This window comes from Jaculus jaculus, chromosome 3 (assembly GCF_020740685.1).
Source record: "Jaculus jaculus isolate mJacJac1 chromosome 3, mJacJac1.mat.Y.cur, whole genome shotgun sequence".
NCBI classification, from domain to species: domain Eukaryota; kingdom Metazoa; phylum Chordata; class Mammalia; order Rodentia; family Dipodidae; genus Jaculus; species Jaculus jaculus.
Window position 1 is genome coordinate 109,110,830 of NC_059104.1, and position 27,226 is coordinate 109,138,055.

At 44.4% G+C, this 27,226-nt stretch overlaps 1 protein-coding gene and 2 pseudogenes across 1 annotated transcript in view; 2 read left to right on the plus strand and 1 right to left on the minus strand.

The window, feature by feature from the left end:
• Positions 1 to 10,978, minus strand: part of Acat1 (acetyl-CoA acetyltransferase 1) — a 34,463-nt gene extending 23,485 nt beyond the window's left edge. The window contains exons 1-2 of the mRNA XM_045145505.1: positions 10,843 to 10,978; positions 57 to 104 (exon numbers count right to left, since the gene is read on the minus strand). Coding sequence (XP_045001440.1) covers positions 57 to 104; positions 10,843 to 10,914 — 120 coding nt within the window. The 5' untranslated portion in view covers positions 10,915 to 10,978. The remainder of the gene's footprint in view (positions 1 to 56; positions 105 to 10,842) is intronic.
• Positions 10,913 to 15,823, plus strand: LOC101618176 (annotated as a pseudogene).
• Positions 15,824 to 18,528: 2,705 nt separating this feature from the next.
• On the plus strand, positions 18,529 to 25,932 carry LOC101617877 (annotated as a pseudogene).
• The last annotated feature ends 1,294 nt before the right edge of the window (positions 25,933 to 27,226 follow it).

Sequence of the window (27,226 nt, forward strand, 5' to 3'; positions counted from 1 at the left end):
CAAAAAAACAAAACAAAAAAAACTGAAATGTTAAGGCAGAATTTAAATTTACTTACATTCAAAGTAGGTTTTGAGACATAACTTCGTTCCAGATATTTTATTTCCTGTAAGATAAATATGTACGTTATAAAGTAAAAAATACTAATCTACATAATTTTATACTTAACAGTGACAGTAGTTATTTTCCTCTGTATCCTAAAGCTTTTATTGCCAAGTTTTTTACAACTGCCATATTTCACTTGTAAATCAGAAAGAGAATTATGATAAATATTACTTTTCTGATTAACTCTTCATTGGAAATGTACATTTAAAATTTTTTAAATATTTTATTTATGTATTTATTTATTTTGAGAGAGAAAGAGGCAGATAGAGAGAATTGGGGGCACCAGAGCCTCTAACCACTGCAAACTCTCAATGCAGGTACCAACCTGTGCATCTGGTACTGGGGAACCAAACCTAGGTCCTTTGGCTTTGCAAGCAAGTGCCTTAACCACTAAGCCATCTCTCCAGCCCCAGAAATAGACATTTTTAATTTGTGTAAGTTCTATCTAAAAGGTAATCTTTTCCCCTTTCTTTCCCTTGTTCCCTCCCTTCCTTCATCCCTTTCCCTCTTCTTTTTTCTTCGGTATGTCAAGGTAGGGTCTCACTCTAGCCCAGACTATCCTGGAATTCACTATGTACCCTCAGGATGATGGCCTTGAACTCAGGGTGATCCTCTTACCTCTGCCTCCCAAGAGCTGGAATTACAGGTGTGTATCACCATGTAGGATCTCACTCTAGCCCGGGTTGACCGGTAGTCTCAGGGTGGCCTCAAACTCATGGCAATCCTCCTACCTCTTCCTCCCTCCCCTCCCTCCTGAGTGCTGGGATTAAAGGCATGCGTCACCACTCCCAGCTCTTTTTTTTTTTTTTTTTTTTTTTTTTTTAATGCAAGAGAGCAAGAATGAGACAGACACAGAGAGAAAGAGAGAGAGAGAGAATGAACTGGTGCTCCACGGCCCCAGCCGCTGCAATTGATCTCCAGATATGTACACCCCCTTGTGTACATGTACCACTGCTTGCATCACTTTGTGCATCTGCTTATGTGAGACCTAGAGAGTGGAAAATGAGTCCTTGGACTTTTCAGGCTTTAACCATGAGGTGGTTTGAATAGATGGCCCCCAATATATTCAGTTCTTTGTTTGTAGTTTGCATCTGCTGGCTACCTGGCTGGAGGCAATGTCACTGCGTGATATTAAGGTGTGGTGGTGGGTTTCCTATTTCAATCTAAAGATATGCAAAGTGTGCCTAGCTGGAGTTCCTGAAGTGTGCTGTGGTTTTTGACCTTTAGGCTTGTGCTCCCCCCACCCCCCTTGGACCTGTGAAGGCAGGCCAGCTTCTTCTGTCATTATGGAACTTCCCCTGGATCTGTAAGCTTCAATAAATATTCCTTCCTCCATCACTGTGCCTGGTCTGGAAGTTCCTCTCAGCGAACCTGAATCCATCTGCTACAAACCACTAAGCCATCTCTCCAGCCCATCCTTTCTTTTTAAGACAGGGTCTCATGTAGCACAGGCTGGCTGTAAGAGAAAGGTACTCTTGATGTAACAAAGAATGACCTTGAACTTCCGGTTCTCCTGCCTTGTTGCAGTTACCTTTTCATTGCTGGGAAAAAACACCTGACTAAAAGCAGCTGATGGGAGGAAAGGGTTTATTTTGGCTCACAGTCTGGAAGGGAAACTTTATGATGGCACGGGAAAGCATAGCATGAGCAGAGGCCAGACATCAGTTCTGCTACAGTATGTAAAAAATAGCAACAAGAAAAATGTGCTAAACTCTAGCAAGGTAGAGAGCTGGCTATAATACACCAACAACACACCTCCTCCAGCAAGGCTCTACCTCCTGAATTAACACCAGCTGGATCAAGTATTCAGAACACATGAGTTTATGGGGGATATCTGATTCAAACCACCATGTCTCTGCTTTCAAGCATACCCAAGGCTTCATGAGTGCTAGGCAAGCACACTACCATCTGAAGTACATCCCTGGTGTTAATTTTATTAATTTTATTTAATTCTTAATTGTGTATGTGGTATATGGATATGTGTGTGACAATACATGAGCCCTATGATACACAGATGCCAGAAAAGGACAACTGCCGCTCTTCCTTGAGACATTCTCATTACCTCTAGTCACACTCTTTGTTCAAAGGACTCTATCAGGAGTAACCCTTAATACCTACAACTCTATTACCAATCTATGACCAGAGCTTATGGGTCCAAGAATGAATTAGACTGATACTGGCTAGCATCCCAAGAGACTGGGCCAGCTGAATAATAATGGGAATTTCTACTGAAACCTCCAAGGGGCTGGAGGTAGCCAGCACTAGGGCCAGTCAACACCACATACAAGCAGAGGTTACAGCAATGAAAAAAAGCAAGTCCAGGGCTGGAGAGATGGCTTAGCAGTTAAGGCGCATGCCTGTAAGACCAAAGGACCTAGGTTCTATTTCCCAGTATCCACATAAAGCCAGATGCACAAGGTGGCACATATACCTGGAGTTCGTTTTCAGTGGCTACAGGCCCTGCCACACCTATTCTTTCTCTCCCTTTCTCCATCTGCCTCTCTATCACTCTAGAATAAATAATTTTTTTTAAAGCTGTAGTCCAAATAAAAAGTTTTTAAAAAAAGATTTTCTAGATTGGGCTCTGGAAAAGCCAACTGTACTTTCTCTCCTGTCCTTGTATGTCCAATAATTTGGCTATTATATCTCTTCAAAATGTTCCCTTTCTAGGCTGAGGATGTAGCTTATTGGCAAAGTGTGTTTAACATGGTCCAGTACAAAAAAAAAAAATCTTAGTGATTATGAAGTGAGAAATTTTTCCTTCTTTACTATATGCCATTTGCCATTTTAAATATTTCATTTATTTATTTATTTGAGAGAAAGACACACAGAGAGAAAATGGGTATGCTAGGGTCTCTAGCCATTGCAAATGAACTCCAGATGCATGTTCCACTTGTGCATCTGGCTTACATGGGTACTGGGGAGTCGAACCTGGGTCCTTAAGATTTGCAGGCAAGTTCTCAGATATCCTTTCCTCCTGTATATCATTTTCCCCCTTTACTTCTCATCGTCCTATAAGCATGTAAATGAACTCTGAATCCTCCAGCCTTAAAAAAAAAAAGAAAAAAAAAAGGTAAAAACAAATGTCTGCTGACCCACATTCCACTGACCTTTCACAATTTTCCAAGTTACCTACAGTGTTTCTTTGCTCACCTTTGATTTACTGTTTGGTCTATTGAGAAATGACTTTATCTCTACCATTTTACAAGGTCAACAGTGTCTATACAGAAAAATCAACAATTCACAGACTTTGCACCAGGTAGCCCTGTGAGCTTAGAGAAATCTCTAAAGTATCAGTAGGCTGAAATTTTATGGTCCCCACACAAAAATAGTAGTGGTTAATAAATAGCTGCCTACGTGCAAGTATAAGGTTTTTTATGGAATATACATATGCATACATGTGTAACTATAATAAATATATATAAATAAAATATGAGCCAGGCATGGTGGCGCATGCCTTTATTCACAGCACTCGGGAGGCAGAGGTAGGAGGATCACTGTGAGTTCAAGGCCACTCTGAGACTCCATAGTGAATTCCAGGTCAGCCAGGGCTAGAGTGAGACCCTACCTCAAAAAAACAAAAAAATTATAAAATATGGACATTTATTTGTGTATATATGTAGCTTTAATCACCATTCTGAGGGCTTCACCATACTAAGTTAACAAAAAACATCAGTACACATTTATAGAATTACACATATACACTGCAACAAATACACGTGTAGAGGTTAGATTCAAGTGTTCCCCATAAACTTAGGTGTTCTGAATGTTATGGTTCCCAGCTTATGAAGATTTGAGAATTAACACCTTCTGAAGGCAGTGTATTGTTGGGGGCGGCCTAGCGGGTATTATGGTCACTTTCCCCTTGCTAGTGTTTGGCACTCTCTCCTGTTGCTATTGTCCACCTGATGTTGGCCAGGGGTTGATGTCCACCCTCTGTTCATGTCATTGTTTTCCCCTGCCATCATGAAGCTTCCCCTTGAGTCTATAAGCCAAAACAAACCCTTTTTTCTCCCAAAAGCTGCTTTTGGTCGGGTGATTTCTGCCAGCAATGTGAACCTGACTGTGACAATAAAGTGGTACTGAGGAGTGGGATTGCTGCTAGATGCCTGTGTAGCTTTGACCTTTCAGAGCTGATTTTTCAAGAGGAATGTGGAAGGATTTGAAACCTTGGCCTAAGGATGCCTTGCAGTGCTGTAAGTGCAGCCTGATGAACTATTCTGGTCAAACTCAAACCTGAATGCAGAAAGAACAATGGACTGTGAGGTTTATCTTATGAGGGTGAGAAAGAGCTTTGCTTGGACTGGACTAGAAGCAGTTTGTGTAAGAGGCTTTCTGTTATACCCATTTCCTAAGAACTTGTAGGGTTGCAGTGCATAGAAATGGACTGGTCTGTGCACAGGGATATGGCACAGAAAAAATGAAATCTTTGGGTTGAAATTGCTGCCTGTTTAGTTGCAATTGTATGAGAGATTACAACCTTTGAGACTGGGGTAACAGGATGATGATGATGAGGCCTGAATGCTCAAGGAGTGTCCTGTTCTTCAAAGTCTGCTTTATTCCTCCCTGGATTAACAAACTGGCATCCTACCTGGTATTGTGGAGTATAAGAAATGCAGGAAAGAGAGGGTCACTGAGTTTGCAATGCAGCCTTCTGCTTTGGAAATGGCCATGGGCACTGTGAAGCAAGTTTGCTGATGCCTACATGGGACGCAATGGAATTGTGAGGATGAACCGTGGGTTGCAGTGGAGACCCAGTGAAGATGCCGGGACCACAAGATGACTGTTAAGGAGAGCTGCCAGCCCTGGATGAAGTTTTCCAGGACTGTGAGTAGCATAGCTGGGGGGGTGGAATTGGAACTCCAGAGACTTGTTGCTACTTAGGATTATCAGATTTAGAGACTTGTCACTGGCTAGAGTTTGATGTTTACCCTGTTTAAATCTTGTATTGGTTGAATATTTCTTTGCTGTGCCCAATGTCAGCTTTTGCAGTATGAGTGTTTATTCTGAGCCATTGTAGGTTTGGGGGAATTTCTTTTTTGGTATTATGGCTCAATTAAAAGACCTTAGATTAAGGGCTGGAGAGATGGCTTAGCGGTTAAATGCTTGCCTGTGAAGCCTAAGGACCCTGGTTTGAGGCTCGGTTCCCCAGGTCCCACGTTAGCCAGATGCACAAGGGGGGCACACGCGTCTGGAGTTCGTTTGCAGAGGCTGGAGGCCCTGGCACTCCCATTCTCTCTCTCTCCCTCTATCTGTCCTTCTCTCTGTGTCTGTCACTCTCAAATAAATAAATAAAAATTAAAAATAAAAAAATTAAAAAAATAAAAGACCTTAAATTAAAAGGGGGGGGGCTGGAAAAATGCCTTAGTAGTTAAGACACTTCCTGGCAAAGCCAAAGACATAGGTTCAGTTCTCCAGGACCCACATTAAGCCAGACACGCAAGGTGTCTCATGTGCATGGAGTTCATTTGCCATGGCTGGAGGCCCTGGCATACCCATTCATTCTCTCTCTGTCTCTGTCTGTCTGATAAATAAATTTAAAAATAAATAAAAAGACTTTGGACTATGGGGATGATTGAACATCATTGGGATTGATAAAAGTACGGGGACTTTGAAAGTTGGACTGAATACATTGCATTTTACATCATGGACGGTTAACAGTTTATGGGGGGCAGGGGTGGAATGTGGTAGTTTGATTCAGGTGTTCCCCATAAACTTAGGTGTTCTGAATGCTAGGTTTCTAGCTGATGGAGATTTGGGAATTAACACCTCCTGGAGGCAGTGTATTGTTGGGGGTGGGCTTGTGGGTGTTATAGCCAGTTTCCCCTTGCTAGTGTTTGGCACATTCTCCTGTTGCTACTGTCCATTTTATGTTGGCCAGAGGATGATGTCTACCTTCTGCTCATGTTATCATTTTCCCCTGTCATCATGGAGCTTCCCCTTGAATCTGCAAGCCAAAATAAACCCTTTTTTCCCAAAAGTTGCTCTTGGTTGGATGATTTCTGCCAGCAATGTGAACTTGAGTACAACAACGTGTTTCTAAAAAAAATTAAAATACATAAGATATTGAAAGAATAAATGCTTCACTATACTTATTTCAACCTCTCAGCAACATTGGACTCACCTTTTTTTTTTTTTTTTTTTTTTGAGGTGGGATCTTTCTCTAGCCCAGACTGACCTAGAATTTACTATGTAGTCTCAGGCTGGCCTCTAACTCACAACAATCCTCCTACCTCAACCTCCCAAGTGTGGGATTAAAGGAGTGTATCACCATGCCCAGCTGAGAGAAAGAGAGAGAATGGGCACACCAGGGCCTCAATGCCATATGCATGTACCACTTTGTACATCTGGCTTTACATGGGTCTTGGAGAATCAAACTTGGGTCATTAAGCTTTAAGGGCAAGCACTTTAACTACTAAGCCATCTTTCCAACCCCTCTTTATTTTGTTTTATTTTTTAAATACATTTTCTTTTTTAATATTTTATTTTTATTTATTTGGCAGAGAAGGAGGGAGGGAGAGAGAGAGAGAGAGAGAATGGGCATGCCAGGGCTTCCAGCCACTGCAAACCAACTCCAGACGCATGTGCCCTCTTGTGTATCTGGCTAACGTTGGTCCTGGGGAATTGAACTTGGGTCCTTTGGCTTTTCAGACAAACACCTTAACCACTAAGCCACCCCTCCAACCCAAAATTACATTTTCTTGATTTATTTGTATGAGAGAGAAAGAAGCAGACAGAGAGAGTAAGTATGGGTGCACTGGGGCCTCTTGCCACTGCATAAGAACTCCATGTGTCACTTTGTGCATTTGGCTTCACATCAGTACTGGGGAATCAAACCCAGACCATCAGCTTTGCAAGCAAACACTTTTAACTACTGAGCCATCTCTCCAGCCCTGGACTCACCTACTTTAGGAAATATGCAGAATGTTTAAAAGCCTGAAACTAGGCCAGGCATGGTGGTACTCGGGAGGCAGAGGTAGGAGGATCACTGAGAGTTCGAGACCACCCTGACAGTACATAGTGAATTCCAGGTCAGCCTGGGTTAGAGTAAGACCCTACCTTGGAAAAAAAAAAAAAAAAAAAAGCCTACTTGCCAAGTACTTTCAACCAAGTTCCATAGAGTGACTCCGTTTTTTCTCAAATATTTTCCACAGGTTGTTATAAGAATGGAATGAGATTATATGTATAAATCATTACAGAAACTTATGCTTCTATTGGTTTCCATTACAATAGAATTTTCTGGATTCCCACACACCTCACTAGGTATATTTCTACCTATCCCCTTTATCATCTCACTTGTCCCTTCCCAACCTTTCAAGACTTTATTCCAGGCATCCTTTGTGCAACTTCACCACCTCCTTGAATAACCGTCTAGTCTCACTGTTGTAAACAGCATTCATACAGTGATGGCTTCCTAATTTCCTTCTCTGGCCCTTCCCCCTCACCTGACCATCACACTCCTATCCTCACTTGATGGCCTTCACTGCATGTCCAGATCCCAGCTCTTAAGAACCAGTTCCCCTAAAGCCCAGATCCCACCACGGATACTATCCAGGGTGTCCAAAGCAGCAAAATTCTCTACTCTGCTTCAACTTCCACTAGTGTCACCAAGTCCAAGTCCCCATCCTTTGGTGGCTTTCCACTGTTCTTGGAATGACATCCAACCTCGATCATTCAGGGTGCTGCGCCAGAGCACTCCTGATCTTCCCTACCCACATGACTAGTATTTGCCTCCTCTTTGTTCTGAGCTCCATCCCACCTCAACATTGTTGTGCTGCTTATGATCATCTTCCCAGGTTTTCTATGGCTAGTTTATTTTTATTTTCTTTGAATTCCTCTGAGGCAGGCACTCACTCTTCCATTAAATTTCTATACCATTCATTTGAAAACGTGCCATCCAGTTGTTCGCTTTTTTCCCTCCTTCTTGACCTCCATACTATATTTGACACTACCAACACTTGAACTGCTATATTTGGAGAGAAAGAGAATGGGTGTGCCAGGGCCTCCAGCCGCTGCAAACAAACTCCAGACATTTGCATCACCTTTGGCATCTGGCTTATGTGGGCACTGGGGAATTGAAGGCAAGCACCTTAATCGCTAGGTCATCTCTCCAGCTCTGGTTCTTTTCTTTCTTCCTTTCCCTGTCTTTCTTCCACTCCCTTCTTATTTATTTATTTTGGAGCTAGGGATCAAACCCAGGATCTTGCATATGCTAGGCAAGTATTCTACCATTGAATTATATCCCCAGTTCCTATTATGATTCTTTTACTACTCAGACTACTGGAATTACAAAGGTACCCCATGACACTGGTTCAGATCTATTTTTCTCAGATAGAACATTGGTGTTTTGTCTTAGTTAAGTGTAAATTAAGAAGACTCTGCACTTGTTTTGTTTTGGCATACCCAGAGAATACCTAGTTCATTAACTTAACTCACCTAGTCAGCACTGCTTGAAACACAAGCTAACTTGATTTTGTGTTTTATAATTTCTTTTATCATCCTATGAAACTAACAACCTGGTTAAAAATTCCTGTTTGTGGGCTGGAGAGATGGCTTAGTGGTTAAGCGCTTGCCTGTGAAGCCTAAGGACCCCGGTTCGAGGCTCAGTTCCCCAGGTCCCACGTTAGCCAGATGCACAAGGGGGCGCACACGTCTGGAGTTCGTTTGCAGTGGCTGGAAGCCCTGGCGCGCCCATTCTCTCTCTCTCCCTCTATCTGTCTTTCTCTCTATGTCTGTCGCTCTCAAATAAATAAAATAAAAAATGAACAAAAAAAAAAAATTCCTGTTTGTACCAGGGGTGGAGGCATATGCCTTTAACAACAGCACTCAGGAGGCAGAGGTAGCAGGATCACCAGTTTGAGGCCACTCTTGAGCTTACATAATGAATTCCAGGTCAGCTTGGGCTAGAGCAAGACCCTACCTCAGAATAAATAAATAAAGGGCTGGAGGGATGGCTTAGCAGTTAAGGCATGTGCCTGCAAAGCCAAAGAACCCAGGTTCAATTCCCCAAGACCCACATTAGCCAGTTGCACAAGGAGGCACATGCATCTGGAGTTCATCTGCAGTGGCTGGAGGCCCTGGTGCACCTGTGCTCTCTCTCTCTCTCTCTCCCCATCTTTCTCTGTCAAATAAATAAATAAAAACAAACAAATAAATAATATTTAAAATAAATAAAGGCCAGGCATAGTGGTGCACACCTTTAGTCCCAGCACTCGGGAGGCAGAGGTAGGAGGATCGCCATGAGTTCAAGGCCACCCTGAGACTACATAGTGAATTCCAGGTCAGCCTGAGCTAGACTGAGACCCTACCTCGAAAAAACAAAATAAATAAAAGAATTCCTATGAGTGTAATGGCCCAGCTGCATCAGAAACTAAGGTCCAGGGATGAGGGTTGAAGTTCAAGGCTAGCCTGGGCTAAAACAGCAAAACCATGAGGAAGGATGGGAGAGACCACGAGGAAAGAAAGGAGGGGAGGGACAAAGGGAAAGAAGGAAGGAGGGGAGGAAGGGACAGACTTATCTTTCCTGGAAACCTACCCTTCTGGCTTTTTTATTATTTTACTCACCCAGGATTTTTTTTTTTTTTTTTCTCTCTCTTTCTTTGAGACAGGATCTTGCCAAACAGCTGGTGTGGGTTTGAAGCCCCTGAGCTCAAGCTGCTCCTGCATCAGCCTCTGAAGTGGCTGGGACCAAGCATGGGCCATTTTCCTTTTCCCTCAGTTCCCACCCTCACTCCATAATCGTAGTGCCCTTCATTATCCTTTCACAATCTCTTGCATAACACAGCTGTTATTGCCAGCACCCCAATTTAGGAATGTGACTTTCCACCCAGACAGGTTCTTCTGCGTGCTAATTCACCATGACCGCTGATTTGCTAGAAACCGAAACATCAGCGAACTTCAAAGGGTTAAGTCAAATCCAGACTCTTAAAGCCTAGATCTCAAAGACAGTCCCAAGTCCTTTACCTATTTCCAAGGCTTTGCAAGACACCAAACTTGGAGTGTGGGCTCTCTTGCTAAGGCATAGAAAAATCAGTCCTGCTAGGCCTGATGGCCCCCGCCTTTAGTCCCAGCACTTGGCAGGCAGAGGCAGGAGGATGGTCCTGAGTTCCCCCACCCTAGGACTACATAGTGAATTCTAGGTCAGCCTGGACTAGAGTGAAACCCTACCTCGGAAAAACAAGAACAAAAAAGAAAAGAAAAAAAAATCGTCCTTTCAAGGGTCCTACAGTGTTCCCTAGATACAGTAGCCAGAAGAGAGACACCCACTCCAAGTAACATTTATTTCTTGTATTATCTGAGTAGCCATTTTGTTCCCTGGTAAGTTTTAAGATGTCTTATTATCAGAGCGTGCCGTAAGACTAATACCTATTTTCTGGACGACAAGGAGGAGAAGAAAACCTCTCTTGATAATAATGTTCACACACAGGCTTTAAAGAAAGTCCCGGCGACTCAGCAGCCAGAGAAGCAGACGGGCCGAGGGGAGGCTGGGCGCGGGCCAAGGCCAGGCCGTCCCGCCCGAATCCGTGCACCAGCGATGACGAGGGCTCCGCGGCGCCCTGGGCTCGGCGACGCGCGGGGTCGGCGCCCACCCTACCCTCCGGGGCCTCCGCGGGGCCCGACCTTCCAAAGCGGGGACTCGGCTGCCCGGGTCCCCGCCGGGAGCTGCTGCTGCGGCCTAGATCCCCTTCCCCCCCCACACCCCCGGCCCGCCCCCGCCCCCGTCCCCGCCCCCCACTCACCTGCATCAGCCTCCGCTGCAGGGAGCCGCGCCCGCGGACGGCGCCGCGCACAAGGGCCGCCAGCGCAGCCATGGGGACCGGGCCGGGGCTTCAAGGGCAACGGAGGAACCGAGCGCAGGCTGCCGCCGAGCCCAGCCGCAGACCCGCCGCCCAGCACGCCCCGCCCAGGCCCGCTCCTCCAATAGCCGCCTGGCACCGCTACCCTCGGCCAAGGGAGGGGCGAAGCCTGGCGCTAAAACCCTGGACGCAGCGGCGAGACCAGCTGTAAAAGTGACTTAAGACCAAGCGGAGCCGGGCATGGTGGCGCACGCCTTTCATCCCAGCACTTGGGTGGCAGAGGTAGAAGGATTGCCGTGAGTTCGAGGCCACCCTGAGACTACATAGTGTCTTCCAGGTCATCCTGGGCTAGAGTGAAACGCTATTAGCAAAAAGCAAGCAAACAAACAAACAAAAACAAAACAAAACAAAAAACCCAAAAACTGACTTGAGGCACTAGCTCCGGAGCCAAAGAGCATCTGGCGCGCCGTTCATCCCTGTGGTTGATATGCAACCTGAACCTTTCCATTCACTGAGCCCAGCCTGTCTGTGCACAAGGTATATTCATGAATATGTTTCAAGCAATCATTAGCTTTTCTACTTTTTTTGTTTTGTTTTGTTTTCGAGGTAGGGTCTCACTCTAGCCCAAGCTGACCTGGAATTCAGTAGTCTTAGGGTGGCTTCGAACTCGCGGCGATGCTCCTACCTCTGCCTCCCAAGTGCTGGGATTAAAAGCGTGCGACACCACGCCCGGCTAGCTTTTTTATGTTACATTGAATTTTGCAATTGTTTTCCTGTAGAAAACGGAGGGATAAAATACATATTGATATCTAAACTTCATTGAACAGTAATGATGTCATCAACTTTCACCAAAACTCCATGAATTTAACTATTATTATGCTATATTCCTTTAAGGAGACAACAGAGAAGTTACCGTGCTGGGGATGTAGCTCAGTTAGTAGAGTGCTTACTAGTATTCATGAGCACAAGGCTTTGCATACCCTGCTCAGAAAAACTAGGCATGGTGGTGAAACCAATATAATCCCAGCATTTGGGAGGCAGAGGTAGTATCAGATTAGGAATCAGGTAAAACACACGCCTCATGAGTGGGTCTGTGAGGTTGTTTCCAGGAAGGATTAACTGAGGGAGGAAGCCCTTCCTCTAGAGTGAGTGGCCCTACTTGTGTAAAGAAGCTCCAAGAGAATCCAGCCTTTTAGCCTGGCTGCCAGTACTCACTGGTGCATGCTTTTTACCTGGCTGTCCTTGCTATTCCTTCCCTCCCCGCCCCCACAATGCATCTACATCTACCCCATTTGGCTATTTATAGACAATGGAACTGAGTTTCATCAGCTTCCCAATGTGGACTGAGGACCAGTGCCTCTCCTGGAAGCCTTCAGACCTTTAGTGCCAGACTGGGACTGCTGAAGCATCCAGTCATATAGACTGAGCAGCTGCTGGGTTTTGCTTGATGCACAAGGCTATTGTTGGACTCTCCAGCTCATATCCTGTAAACTAATTCAGTAGATTCCTTTTAGAATACAAATTCATTCTATTCCTCTAGAGAACCCTGCCTAATTCAGTGTGTTAAGTCCTATTGATCTACATTGTCATTTAACTGTGATATTTATTTATTTATTTTTGTCTAGATGACTTAATCTATTGTGAGAGTAGAATATTAAAGTCACCCACTATTATTGTGTTGAGGTCAATTTGTGCCTTTATATATATTAGTATTTATTTTATGAAAGTGAATGTGCTGATGTTTAGTGTGTGTGGTGGTTTGATTGATAAACTTAGGTGTTCTGAATGCTAGGTTCCCAGCTGATGGTGATTTGGGAATTAATTCCTTCTGGAGGCAGTGTATTATTTGGGGTGGGCTTATGGGTGTTATAGCCAGCTTCCTTTTGCCAGTGTTTGGCACACTCTCCTGCTGTTATTCATCTGATGTTGGCCAACGGGTGATTTCTACCCTGTGTTCATGTCATTGTTTCCCCTGCCATCATGGAGCTTCCCCTCTAGTCTGTAAACCAAAATTAACCTTTTTTTCTCCCCGAACTGCTCATGGGCTGATGTTTTCTGCCAGCAATGCAAACCTGACTGCAACAGTGTGTATATGTTTAGAATTGTTGAAGTTTGGAGAGATACCTCAGTGGATAAAGTGCTTGCCATGCAAGTAGAGGACTGGAGTTCAGATCCTCAGCATCCCCATAAATGCTGGTGGGTGTGGGCAGACACCTGTCATCCCAGTGCTTGGGAGGCAGAGACAGGGCAAGCTGACTAGCTAGACTGGGTGAATCAGTGAGCTCTGGGTTCAAGTGAGAGACCTTATGTGATAGATCATATGTAAAAATTCCCCTATAGCCTGAAGTGTTTGTGAATAAGCCTCATATTTAATAAGCCTGGAGGTGTGGAGCCATTGGGAGGTGGAGCCTTTCTGGAGGTGGTGGGTTACCAGAGGCAGACCTTGAAGTTCATTGGCACAGCCTCACAGGGTTCCATAGCTCAGCTCCCTCTTGCTGCTTTCTCTCTGCTGTGGTGACAGGATATGAAGCCCTCCATGCTTGCTCAGCATGCTCTCCCTGCCATGATGGATCTTCCCCTTGAAACTAGATTCTTTCCTTCCACAAGCTGCCTCTACTGAGATGTTTTGTCCCAGCAGCAAGAAGGTAACTGCTATATGCTACCTCAGAAAATAAAGTGGAGAGTGATCAAAACAACAACAAAAAAATTGCCTGGCGTGGTGGTGCACACCTTTAATCCCAGCACTTGAGAGGCAGAGGTAGGTGAATCGCCATGAGTTCAAGGCCACCCTGAGGCTACATAGTGAGTTACAGGTCAGCCTGGACTAGAGTGAGACCCTACCTTGAAAAACCAAAACAAACAAACAAAAAAAACCATCTAACTTCAATCCTTGACCTCCACATGCACATCTGTGTCCACATGCATACAAACACAAACATACGTGTACATGCATGCCACATGCATGCAAAAGAAAGAAAAAAAGAGAAAAGAAATTGTTAGGTATTCTTGACAGACTGTTCTCCTAACCAACATGAAATGATGTCTTTGTTTCTTCTACTTTTGGCTTGAAGTTTACTTTGTCAGATACTGGTGTCGCCACACCTGCTTGCTTCCTGGCTCCATTTGCTTGTAATGCCCCTTTCTGTATTTCCACCCTAGGACTGTTTGCCTTTATCAATGAGTTGCATTTCTTGCAAGCAACCAATAAATGGATCCTGTTTTTAATTTATTTATTTGAGAGAGAAAAAGTTAAAGTATGGATGGGCCAACAGGGCCTCCTAGCACTGTAAATGCATTATTCATACATCTGCCTTCATATGGGTACTGGAAAATTGAACCTGGGTCCTAGGCTTTGCAAGCAAGTGTTTTTACCCTCCGAGTCCCTCTCCAGCCTGCATCCTGTTATTATGTATGTATTTATTTTATTTTATTTGTTTTTCAAGGTAGGGTCTCGTTGTAGCCCAGGCTGACCTGGAATTCACTTGGTAGTCTCAGGGTGGCCTTGAACTCTTGGTAATTCTCCTACCTCTGCCTCCCAATTGCTTGGATCAAAGGTGTGTGCCACCACGCCTGGCTCTCTTGTTCTTATTTTATGTTTTATCTTTTATTTTTTTCCAGACTGGTCTCACTCACCCACACTGACTTGGAACTCACTCTGTAGTCCCAGGCTGGCCTCAAACTCACAGCAATCCTCCTCCTTCTGCCTCCCAAGTGCTGGGATTAAAGGTGTATGCTACCACCATATCCTGTTTTTTTCTTTTTTGCTTTTTAGAGGTAGGGTCTCACTCTGGTCCAGGCTGACCTGGAATTAACTCTGTAGTCTCAGGGTGGCCTTGAACTCACGGCGATCCTCCTACCTCTGCCTCCCGAGTGCTGGGATTAAAGGCGTGCGCCACCACGCCCAGCCCTGTTTTTTTCTTAATTTAATTAGTTTATTTATTTGAGAGAGAAAGAGGCAGAGAGGGGTAGGGGGAGAATGGGTGTGCCAGGGCCTCCAGCCACTGCAAACGAACTCCTGGAGAATCTAACCAGGATCCTTTGGCTTTGCAGTCAAACACCTTAACCGCTAAACCATCTCTCCAGCCCCAGATCCTGGTGTTTGTTTGTTTGTTTTTTAATTATTATTTAATTTGACACAGAAACAGGGAGAGAGATCGAGGACTTCTACTGCAAGGAGTTTGAGGTGGACTGGTTGAGGCTGATGCTGGAGATCCTGGACACGGCAGGCACCGAGCAGTTCGCGTCCATGTGGGACCTGTACATCAAGAACGGCCAGGAGAGATGGCTTATCCCGGTTCCAGGCTCGATTCCCCAGGACCCACGTTAGCCAGATGCACAAGGGGGCGCAAACGTCTGGAGTTCCTTTGCAGTGGCTAGAAGCCCTGGCGCACCTACTCTCCTCTCTCTCTGCCTCTTTCTCTGTCTGTCGCTCTCAAATAAATAAATAAAAAATAAACAAAAAGAAATTAAATAAAAAAAAGAACGGCCAGGGCTTCATCCTCATCTACAGCCTGGTCAACGAGCAGAGCTTCCAGGACACCAAGCCCATGCAGGGTCAGATCATCTGAGTCAAGCCATATGAGAAAGTGCCAGTCATCCTGGTTGGGAACCAAGTGGATCTAGAGAGCAAGAGAAGTGTCCTCTAGTGAAGGCCGAGCCCTGGCTGAAGAGTGGAGCTGCCCCTTTATGGGCACTTCCGCTAAGAGTAAAACCATGGTGGACGACCTCTTTGTAGAACTCCTGAGGCAGATGAACTATGCGGCTCAGCCCGACAAAGATGACCCCTGCTGTTCCACCTGTAACATACAATAGCATCTGAACGTGCCTGTCCTGGACAGGGTTGGCCCAGATCTGTAGGCGACAGGAACCCGGACTACTCTGCTGCAGTTGATAGGATGTGAGTCCACAGTGCCCTGCAGCTCTTATTCAGAAACAAGCAGTGACGGCCACTTGGTGTTGTCTGAGTACCTCTGGCTCAGTAACCACAGTTGTCACCATTGTCCCCTATCACTATCTGCAACTCGAAGGCATAGGCCATCGTGCTACAGGGTGACCTCACTTGAAAGTGATTGTCACTGAGTTGACAGAAGCAACTCTGTACAAAGCAAAACTAATCATGAGAGAAGCCAGTAGAATTCCTATCACCACTTACAGTTAAAATATTTTGTCATCTTGGGCTGGAGAGATGGCTTAGCGGTTAAGCACCTGCCTGTGAAGACTGAGGACCCCGGTTCGAGGCTCAATTCCCCAGGTCCCACGTTAGCCAGATGCACAAGGGGGCGCATGCGTCTGGAGTTCGTTTGCAGAGGCTGGAAGCCCTGGCGCGCCCATTCTCTCTCTCTCCCTCTAACTGTCTTTCTCTCTGTGTCTCTAGCTCTCAAATAAATAAATAAATAAAAATTAAAAAAAGATGTGCGCCACTGCACCCGGATTTAAAATATTTTGTCATCTTAAAAAAATTAATAAAGGAGGAATATTTTCCTATGAGAGTGCTGAATTTCAGGACTTGTGATAGAGCTTCTAACCAGTGTGGGCATCAAGAAAATAGCCTCTCCCTTGCCAACCACACTGCAGGCAGAGAGAGCCCTTGCCCAGCCAACATGTTTCTTTCTTGCCAAGTTAATGCTGAAGTGTAGGGGTTCTCCTGATCTGTGACAGGAAGCTCACTCCTTGATAGAGAAAAGTCACCACGGTTAGAATTTGTTAAATCACCTGCTTTGCACAGAAAACAGAGGCTCTCACAAGGGTTTGACGTTGGAATGACAGCCGCAAGCCCACCCTCTATTAAGGAGCGAAGATGAAAGTAGCAGCTGAGATGATCGCCCAGCCTTACTAACAAGAGCACCATAATGATTAACCAGGACCATCAAGGAAGGAAAACGAAGCCATGCTGCAGCCATGTTCCTGTTTGCAGAACCTTCCCCTAAGGACAGGACAAGTCCTTGACATTTTCATGTTCATTACCATTTCATGTTCATGTTCACTAAATCGGCCAGTTCCTCCCTGCCTTTAAGGGTTATGATTGTGGTGTGACACCTTTGACTCACCTGCTTTGGAAATCCAGTTTGCTGTAGCAGAGCTATGTTGCAGATATTTCAAAAGAAAAGAAAAGAAAAAAAAAAGATAAGAATCACCACATGAAATAATTTGGACTTAAAAGTAGAACATAAATTACAGAGTGGAAGGCAAGGTACAAAAAGCTTTTTATGGGCTGGAGAGATGGCTTAGCGGTTAAGTGCTTGCCTGTGAAGCCTGAGGACCCCGGTTCGAGACTCAGTTCCCCAGGTCCCACGTTAGCCAGATGCACAAGGGGGCGCACACGTCTGGAGTTCGTTTGCAGTGGCTGGAGGCCCTGTTCTCTCTCTCTCCCTCTATCTGTCTTTCTCTCTGTGTCTGTCGCTCTCAAATAAATAAATAAATAAAATTAAAAAAAATAAAATACAATTTAAACAAAAAGCTTTTTATCTTTAATTTTGTTGCAGAATTATATAAAGGTTTTTTTTGTAACAAGTTTGCCCTGATTACTGAAGTGGCAAATACAGCCAGAGTGTATATTTTGTTTTGAAAAGGTGCTCAAGCCCGACATTTTTGGCTTTCATAGCCATGAGGTGGTTATCATGTGTGTGAGTGACGGCGCAGGGGAAACCTACTGTGAAGTTTTTGCAATCAACCTCAGAGTTTTTCACCTCACTTCAGAGCTGTGAGTGCTCAAGAGATTGTCTTGAGCCCCCTTCTGGAGATAAATTTGGCCTTTGGAACTGCAATGTCACTGAGCCTGCCATATACTTCCTGCCTGCACCGTCCTTGTTCCACAGTCTTGTAACCTCTGGTCTTACATGTGTAACTGAGAGAAGAGTGTGTCTGTGTGTGCATGTGTGTTTATTGTTGCTAAGACTTTGGCACAAACCAGAGATAATTGACTATACTGAGAATCCATACTGCAGAATGTAGTATATAAAAAAAACGCATTTTTTCTTTTAAATTATTTGACTCATACACTTGGTAGCCCCTCCCCCAAGTGTTTAGTTGAAAGAATGGAAAACAAAGGCAATAGTATTTTTCATATATGAGAAAACTGAAGAAATAATGTGGATAAAACCAGGTCTTGGTTATTACAAAGTTTTTAAGTTGTGAATATTTATAATCTTTAGTACAATTTTCCTCAGTTAGGAAGTATCTCATTTATAGGAGAAAAAGTTCTACCCAGTTTTCAAATTTCAGTAGGTAAAAGTTGATTTGGCTCAGAGAAATCAAAGATTCAAGAAGTATCTTTTATCTACTGAAGTAGAAATGTTAGTGAATTGGTTGAATTTTGAAACCTTTAATGTCTCAAGATAATTCTGCAAGTGATACAGATCCCTCAATTTTATGTCATGGATTGCTATATGGATGGAAAAACGTGGATGAGATCATGTGAAGGGTCTGGAAAAATGTCTAGTAGAAATGTTTGTCAGACAATGAAATGGGCTTTTCCTGTAGAGATGTTACCAAAAACTGACCCAGTTACCTGACCAGTGTCTCACTGGCCCTCCCTTCCGTGGTGGGCAGGCAGCAGGTCACCCACACTGGAGACACTTGCACTTTGCACTCCTCCGGCATGGGCCCAACTGCTGAAAGCGTTTGCTGGGAATGAAAAGCCCCAAGCCAGGACGATTCTACTTGATGGCACCTGAAACCGTAGAGGCCACGGAGGAGAGCTGGAGACCACTGGTATGCTATTTATTTAATGCCCTGATCAGACTAGTACCAGATAAGAGTAAGTTCTAACATGCCTTAAAAAGCTTGTGGTTTGATGCAAAGACCCATTTTTTCTTTAGCTATTATGATGAAGTTTTCTTTTGTTCATTTGCCTTGGTGCAAAGCAGCATTTTTTTTTCTCTTAACATTGCAACTTTGAGTTATGTAACTGTGATTGTGATGGGCGCGGATGCCTTTCATGTCGTTCAGCTCACACACACCAAGTCAGCATGGGATCAGAAGTATGACAGGTCTCCTTACTCTGCTGAAGCGCTTTGATGGCTTCGTCCTTTGGTTTGCAGAATTTTGACTAAATGTTGGAGTTCCTTGCTGGGGCAGCCATCGCTTTCTGTGGTAAAATTACTGACACTTGCTTTTCCGTTTGAACGGTGTTGCCTAAGGATGCCTGTTGTTTGTTTCCTCATGTGAATGCATCAGTATCTGTGACTATGAAAGAGCTTTGTCTGTTGCTGTTGGGTGTTCTGTCTATTTCTTCCCTTTTCTGTCTCTATCAGTGGTCCCATGTTAGCACTGGTTAAGCTTTAATTTGTCTCCTTAGCCAATCATATGTTAAAGACTATGGGGGGGGGTCTTTTTGTTCTCTTTAACTGGTTATCTTGCGTCTATTCAAATCTTGGTCAGGGTTTCCAGAAGGACTGCAGTAGGTTTGGTAAACAGACTTATCATTATTGATTTGGGGCTTCCCAGAGATCTAGTTCACAGTTAATTTTTGAGCTCTAATACAACTGACCATTGAAAATTGGACAGCAGTTTATTGTTTGGTAACAATTTCAGTTGTTAAACCCTGACATTTCAATTAAAATACATATTGTAGTTATAACTCAATGCAAATTCAACAGTTGTATTTGGAGTTGAATTATTTTAACAAATAAATTTATTTAATGGCAAAAAACAAAAAACAGGGATGGAGAGATGGCTTAGGGCCTAAGGCACTTGCCTGCAAAGCCAAACAACCCAGGTTTGATTCCCCGGGACGACATAAGCCACATGAATTCTTTCTCTCTTAAATAAACATATAAATAGATATTTAAAAAAAACTTAAAACAAAGATTACCAATTTTGTAACTGGCAATCAGGTGGATGACTATACTAATATCAAACTGTGAAAGATAAATGGTTACAGTAACAGCTAGTTATACAGTTCATATGAGCTAGTTCTGTCTTAGTAATTCATTTAATACTTAGAAGTAAGTGAATTAAGGAATATCATTGTTCATATTTTGTAGATGAAATACTCAGGTATAGAAGTTTGTCTAGAACCACAGAGTAAATAACAACAAGAGCTGAATCCAGGCAGTCTAGTTTCTAGGTCTTGACCCTTGCCACAAATCACTGCACTGCTTTTGTATTAGGAGACACCAGACTTATAAACACAGAGATGGGCTCTGTTGGACTACTGTGCCATTGATGGATGACAAAAAAAAAAAAAAAAAAAAAAAAACCTGCCACTATTTGATCAGTACTTCTTCTAGAGTAATTCAGAGAGATGTAGGGAATGACCATGAATTTACTTTCAGAAATCTGTTCTACAGAGGCAAAAATAAGACAAAGTCAAGAATGGTGATATATATATATAGTCTCAGTCCTTGGGAGGCTAGAGGATCATGAGTTCAAGACCACTCTGGAGTACATAGCAAGATGCTGTCTTAGAAACAAAGAAATGAAAAGATTAATTATACCATAGAAGTGATCCATACTCAAGACAGTTTAAACTGCATAGTAAACAGAACTTTGCATTTTTATTTTCTTTTTCTTCCTCTTTTTTTTCTTTCTTCTTCTTCTTTTTTTTTTTTTTTTTTTTTTTTTTGTTTTTTGTTTTATTGAGGTAGGGTCTTGCTATATCCCAGGTTGACCTGGAATTCACTATGTAGTCTCAGGGTGTCCTCAACTCATGGTGATCCTCCAACCTCTGCCTCCCAAGTGCTGGGATTAAATGTGTGCACTACCATGCCTGTCCCATATTTGCATTTTTCTAAAAACTTTAAAATTTTAATTAATTTATTTGTGTGTGCATGTGTGTGGGTGCACTCCATGCACATGTGTATATGTGTGTGTCCCAGCTTGCCAAGGTCTCTCACCACTACAGATGCCAGATGCTTGTGCCACTTCATACATGTGGTTTATGTAGGTGGTGTGGGAATTGAACCCAGGCTGGCAGACTTTGCAAGGAAGCACCTTTAATCATTGAGCCATCTTCCCAGCCACAAAAATGGTTTAATAAAAGCATAAAGAAGCTGGAAGCCAGGTATGCTGGCACATGCCTTTAATCCCCAGCACTTGGGAGGCAGAGGTAGGAGGATCATTGTGAGTTTGATACCAGCTTGAAACTACATTATGAATTACAGGTCAATCCAGGCTAGAGCAAGGCCCTACCTTGAAAAACAACAAAATGACAAAAACCTGTGAACGTAAGAAAGAGCTGGTGAGATGGCTCAGTGGTTAAAGGTACTTGTTTACAAAACCTACCCTCCTGGGTTTGATTCCCTAGTACCCATGTAAAGTCAGATAAACAAAGTAGCACATGCATCTGCAGTTCAGATGCAAAGGCAGAAGGCCACTTGACCTCTTTCTCAAATAAATATTTTTCTTATAAAGCACAGATAAGGGAGTTAGAATGAAGACCAGGTGACAGTTGGAAGTATTACGTGTATAAGGTCCCCCATAAAAGGTCTATGCAAAAACAAACTTAAGGAATATTTACATTTAGATGTAGAATGAGGAGAAAGATTTGAAAAAAAATGAAAGGCATGATGGTGAATTTCTATAATCCCAGCACTTCAGAGGCACAGATGAGAGGATCAAAAATTCAAAGTCAAACCAGATATGGTGGCTCACACCTATTATCCCAGCACTTGGGAGACTGAGGTAGGAGATTTCTACGAGTTTGAGGCCAGCCTTGGCTACAGAGTGAGACCCTGCCTCAAGCAAACAAAATAGGGATGGAGAGATTGCTTAGTGGTTAATGCTCTTGCCTGCAAAGCCTAAGGACCCATGTTCAACTCCCCAGGCCCCATGTAAGCCAGATGAACAAGGTGACACATGCGCAAGGTCACATATGGGCACAAGGTGGCACACGTATCTGTAGTTCAATTGCAGGGGCTAGACACCCTGGCGTGCCAATTCTCTTTCTCATTAAAAAAAAAAATCAAAAAATTCAAAGCCAACCTGGGCTATATAGTAAGACGCTGTCAGCCATTATGCGCTTGCCTGTGAAGCCTAAGGACCCCAGTTCGAGACTCGATTCCCCAGGACCCACGTTAGCCAGATACACAAGGGGCGCACGCGTCTGGAGTTCGTTTGCAGTGGCTGGAGGCCCTGGTGTGCTCATTCTCTCTCTCTCTACCTCTTTCTCTCTGTCTGTCTGTCACCCTCAAATAAATAAGTAAAAGTAAACAAAAAAGAAGCTAAGCATGGCCAGGTATGGTGGCACACGCCTTTAATGCCGTACTCGGGAGGCAGAAGTAGGAGGATCGCTATGAATTCCTGGCCACCCTGAGACTACATAATGAATTTCAGGTCAGCTTGGGCTACAGTGAAACCCTACTTTGAAAAACAAAAACCAAAAACTAACTAACTAAAAAAAAGTTAAGCATGTTGGCACAGGCTTGTAACCCCAGTTATTTGGGGAGCTGAGGCAGGAGGATGGCAAGTTCAAGGCTTGCCTGGACTGCATAAGGAGTTCAAAGCTACCTGGGAAACTTAGTGAGAGAGAGCTTCAAAATAAAAAGCAAGAAGAGGTTATGGAGAGATGGCTCAGAGATTAAAATGCTTGCTTGCAAAACCTAACGACCCAGGTTTGACTCCCTAGTATCCCCCAGGTTTGGTAACCCAGTACCCACCTAAAGCCAGATGCACAGAGTGGTGTATGTACCTGGGGTTTGTAGCAGCTGGAGGCCCTGGCATGCCCATTCTGTTTCTCCTCTCTCTCCCTCTCTCTCCTTGCAAATAAATAAATAGGTAATTATTTTTTTTAAAAAGTAAAAAGCCCAGCACTTGGGAGGCAGAGGTAGGCAGATTGCCTTGAGTTCAAGGCCACCCTGATACTACATAGTGATTTCAGGCCAGCCTGAGCTATAGTGAGACCCTCTCTTGAAAAAAAAAAAAGTAAAAAGAGTCCGGGTATGGTGGTGCACGCCTTTAATCCCAGCACTCGGGAGACAGAGTAGGAGGATTGCCTTGAGTTCAAGGCCACCCTGAGACTACATAATGAATTCCAGGTCAGCCTGGGCTGGAGAGAGAGAGACCCTTCCTCTAAAAACTTTTTTAAAAAAAAGTAAAAAGAGGGCTAGGGAAACAGTTCAGTGGTAGAGCAGGTACCTAGCATGTAAGAAGCCCTAGGTTTGAGCCCTCACAACACAAAACAAAAGAGTACTAGAGAACCAGATAACTCTGTTTTGTGCCACCCACACCCACACACAGTTTTAATTTTTTTTTTTTTCAATGAGGTGTCTCACTCTAGCTCAGGCTGACGAACTCATAGCCATCCTCCTATCTCTGCCTCCCAAGTGCAGGGACTGAAGACATGTGCCACCACACATAGACACATCTTTTTTTTTTTTTTTTGAGGTTGGCTCTCACTCTGGCTTAGGCTGACCTGAAATTCACTCTGTATTCTCAGGGTAGCCTTAAACTCATGGCAATCCTTCTACCTCTGCCTCCTGAGTGCTGGGATTAAAAGCATGTACCACCATGCCTGACTCCATCTTTTTTTTTATTTTTATTTTTTGTGTTGTTGTTCATTTTATTTATTTATTTATTTGAAAGTGACAGAGAGAAAGAGAGATAAAGAGAGAGAGGGAGAGAGAGAGAATGGATGTGCCAGGGCTTCCAGCCACTGCAAACAAACTCCAGACGCGTGCGTCCCCTTGTACATCTGGCTAACATGGATCCTGGGGAATTGAGTGTTGAACCGGGGTCCTTAGGCTTCACAGGCAAGCGCTTAACTGCTAAGCCACCTCTCCAGCCCTCATCTTTTTTAAAAATAAATTTTATTTTATTTTTTTATTTGTGAGTGAGAGAGAGAATGGGCATGCCAGAGTCTTTAGCCACTGCAAAAGAACTCTAGATGTATGTGCATGCTTATGTGGGTATGGGGAATTGAACCTGCATCCTTAGGCTTTGCAAGCAAGGACCTTTGCCACTAAGCCATCTCTCCAGTCCCTCTATTATCATCTCTTTTTTCCAACCTTAGATGCATGTGCCACTTTGTGCATCAGGCTTTACATGGGTGCTGGGGAATTGAACTTGGGTCCTTAGGCTTTGCAGGCAAGCACCTTAACCACTGAGTCATTTCTCTAGCCCTACTATCTTCTTTTTTTTTTAAATTATTTATTTATTTATTTATTTATTTATTTGAGAGCGACAGACACAGAGAGAAAGACAGAGGGAGAGAAAGAGAATGGGCGTGCCAGGGCCTCCAGCCACTGCAAACAAACTCCAGACGCGTGCGCCCCCTTGTGCATCTGGCTAACATGGGACCTGGGGAACCTAGCCTCGAACCAGGGTCCTTAGGCTTCACAGGCAAGCGCTTAACCGCTAAGCCATCTCTCCAGCCCCCTACTATCTTCTTAATCTATGTCTGTCCCTTATTCCCAGGTGAAGCCATACTCACTCTGAAAGGAAGCAGAACCATAACTGCAGTGCAGATGAAAAGATAAGAATGATTTGAGAATCCATTTTTTTCCTAATACTGTCTGTTTAAGTAGAGTTGAGGGGAGAAAGAGTAGAGCTAGATGCAAGAGGATTAGTTGTGGGGTGACTGTGTTTGGGAAAAGGACTGGTACCTAGCTTCACAGGAGTGTAAAGACAGAACCAACCCAACACACAGAAAACACATACACAGGGCTGGAGAGATGGCGTTTGCCTGCAAAGCCAAAAGATCCCGGTTCGACTGTCCAGGACTCATGTAAGCCAGATGCACAAGGTGGCACATGCATCTGGAGTTCGTTTGCAGTGGTTGGCATGCCCATTCTCCCTCTGCCTCTTTCTCCATCTCAAATAAATAAGTAAATAAAATATCTTAAAGAAAGAAAATTCTTTAAAAAAAGAAAACACGGTTCACAGGTGGGATAAAGGGAACTGCTGACTTTGGAGGACGGGGGAGGGAGGCTGCTGGGTCCTGGGGCCCTGGTGGCATTAAGCCTGACTGCCCACAGGATGTGCTCCACAGAACTCCACTCTATGACTTCCACTTGGCCCATGGAGGGAAAATGGTGGCCTTTGCGGGGTGGAGTCTGCCTGTGCAGTACCGAGACAGTCACGTTGAGTCGCACGTGCATACACGCCGTCACTGCTCGCTCTTTGGCGTGTCCCACATGCTGCAGACCAAAATATTTGGCTGTGACCGGGTGAAGCTGTTGGAGAGTCTAGTGGTTGGAGACATTGCTGAATTAAGGCCAAATCAGGGAACATTGTCACTCTTTACCAACTAAGCTGGAGGTATCTTAGATGACTTGATTGTGACCAATACTACTGAGGGACACCTATATGTAGTGTCCAACGCTGGCTGCTGGGACAAGGACTTGGCACTCATGCAGGACAAGGTCAAGGAGTTTCAGAACAGGGGCAGTGCTGTGGGCCTGGAGGTGATAGATAATGCTCTATTAGCCCTGCAAGGACCCACTGCAGCCCAATGCTGCAGGCTGGTGTAGCAGATGACCTGAGGAAACTGCCCTTCAGGACCAGTGCTGTGATGGAGGTGTTTGGTGTGTCTGGCTGTCCTGTGACCCACTGTGGATACACAGGAAAGGATGGTGTGGAGATCTCAGTGCCAACTTCTGAAGCAGTACACCTGGCAACTGCTCTGCTGGAAAACCCTGAGGTGAAGCTGGCAGGGTTGGCAGCCCGGGACAGCCTGCACCTGGAGGCAGGACTCTGCTTATATGGGAATGACATTGATGAGCACACCACACCGGGGGAGGGCAGCCTTGGCTGGACTTTGGGAAAGCGCCGCCGAGCTATTATGGACTTCCCAGGAGCCAAAGTCATTGTTCCACAACTGAAGGGTGAGGTGCAGCGAAGACGTGTGGGGTTGATATGTGAGGGGGTCCCAACGTGGGCACACAGACCCATCCTGAGCATGGAAGGCACCATGATTGGTACTGTGACCAGTGGCTGCCCTTCGCCTTGCCTGAAGAAGAATGTGGCAATGGGTTATGTGCCATCCAAGTACACCGGCCAGGGACACAGCTGCTGGTGGAGGTGTGTAAAACGCAGCAGATGACTATGGTTAGCAAAATGCCCTTGGTGCCCACAAACTATTATACTCTCAAGTGAGGATGGTCTGTGGCCCCCAGAAGTCTCACCTTTAATGGTGTTCTATAGATTTTAGTCAGAACAGTGAAGCAGAACTGGGGATGGAGAGCTAATTGGACCTTTGCACTGAGCTGGTTAAGGGGCCATCTTGTCTATCCTTTGCCCAAAACATTCCAACTTCAGGATGCCACTTCCCAATGACAGATTAGCTTATCCAGTGTGCTGTTTAGTCCACAATCTCACTGACTCACTCTGCTAGGTGCTGGCTTGGAGCAAAGGCTTCATCTTTGTGGGGAAGGTAACAACTGTCCAGCCTTTCTTAGCAGTTTCCCAAAGGGTTGTTACTATGGACAGGGTGGGCCTAGGCCACCTCCTCTGCTTTGCTTTCCATGAGTTCATACTGTTACCTTTCCCTGGGCAGTTTATTCATTAACTTGAGGGTGGCTGAGCAGACATGGGTTCACACTTCCACATTCCCCAGCCGATTCAGCCTGTTGCCCAGTAGTGTTGTCCATGGCACGCTCACTACCTGGGCTCACCTTTCTCTTGCTGCCTATAACTGGAATTTACTGACTCCAGAAAAACAATTAAAGGAACTTTTTTCCTTTTCACTTGCCAAAAAAAAAAAGAAAAGAAAAAGAAAAAAGAAAAGAAAAGAAAACACAATAAATTTAGCATTATGAGAGTAGATCTGGGTTCTGATTAAACCCATCTGTCTGAAAAGTAGTCTCCATGAGCAGTAAAAATTAGATTGAGGTGCCGCTTAAGAGTGTTTTATATGAGGAGCTTGAGGACATCCTTACAGAACAGCTTTGTGAACAAAAAGTCCTCCCAAAAGTTAAAAGGGAGCTTGAAGTGTAGTTATAACACACATAGAATTGGTGAGGCACCAGGATCAGTATACATCTCCCACCCTCACCCCAAGCAAAATAGGTGGTTTCGCCTTGTGGCTATAAAGAATACAAAGATTAACTGACCTGTAGCTGGCCAGAGGTGTTTCCTGCATGTGGGACACAGTCATCACCACTTGTGGACCAGTCTTTTGGGGCTCGTGGTGCTTGTCTTGAACTCTCAGTCTCTGAGATCACCCACAGGATACTCACACCAGATTGGGCTATTAACCCTCCTTCATGAAGGCAGTGCACTATCTACTCCTCCCTGAGGAGTTTTTTAAAAAAATTATTTTTATTTATTTATTTGAGAGAAAGAGAGAAAGAGGCATAGAGAGGGGGAGAGAAAGGGGAGAGAGAATGGGCATGCCTGGTCATCCAGCCTTTGCCAACGAACTCCAGACGCATGTGCCACTTTGTACATC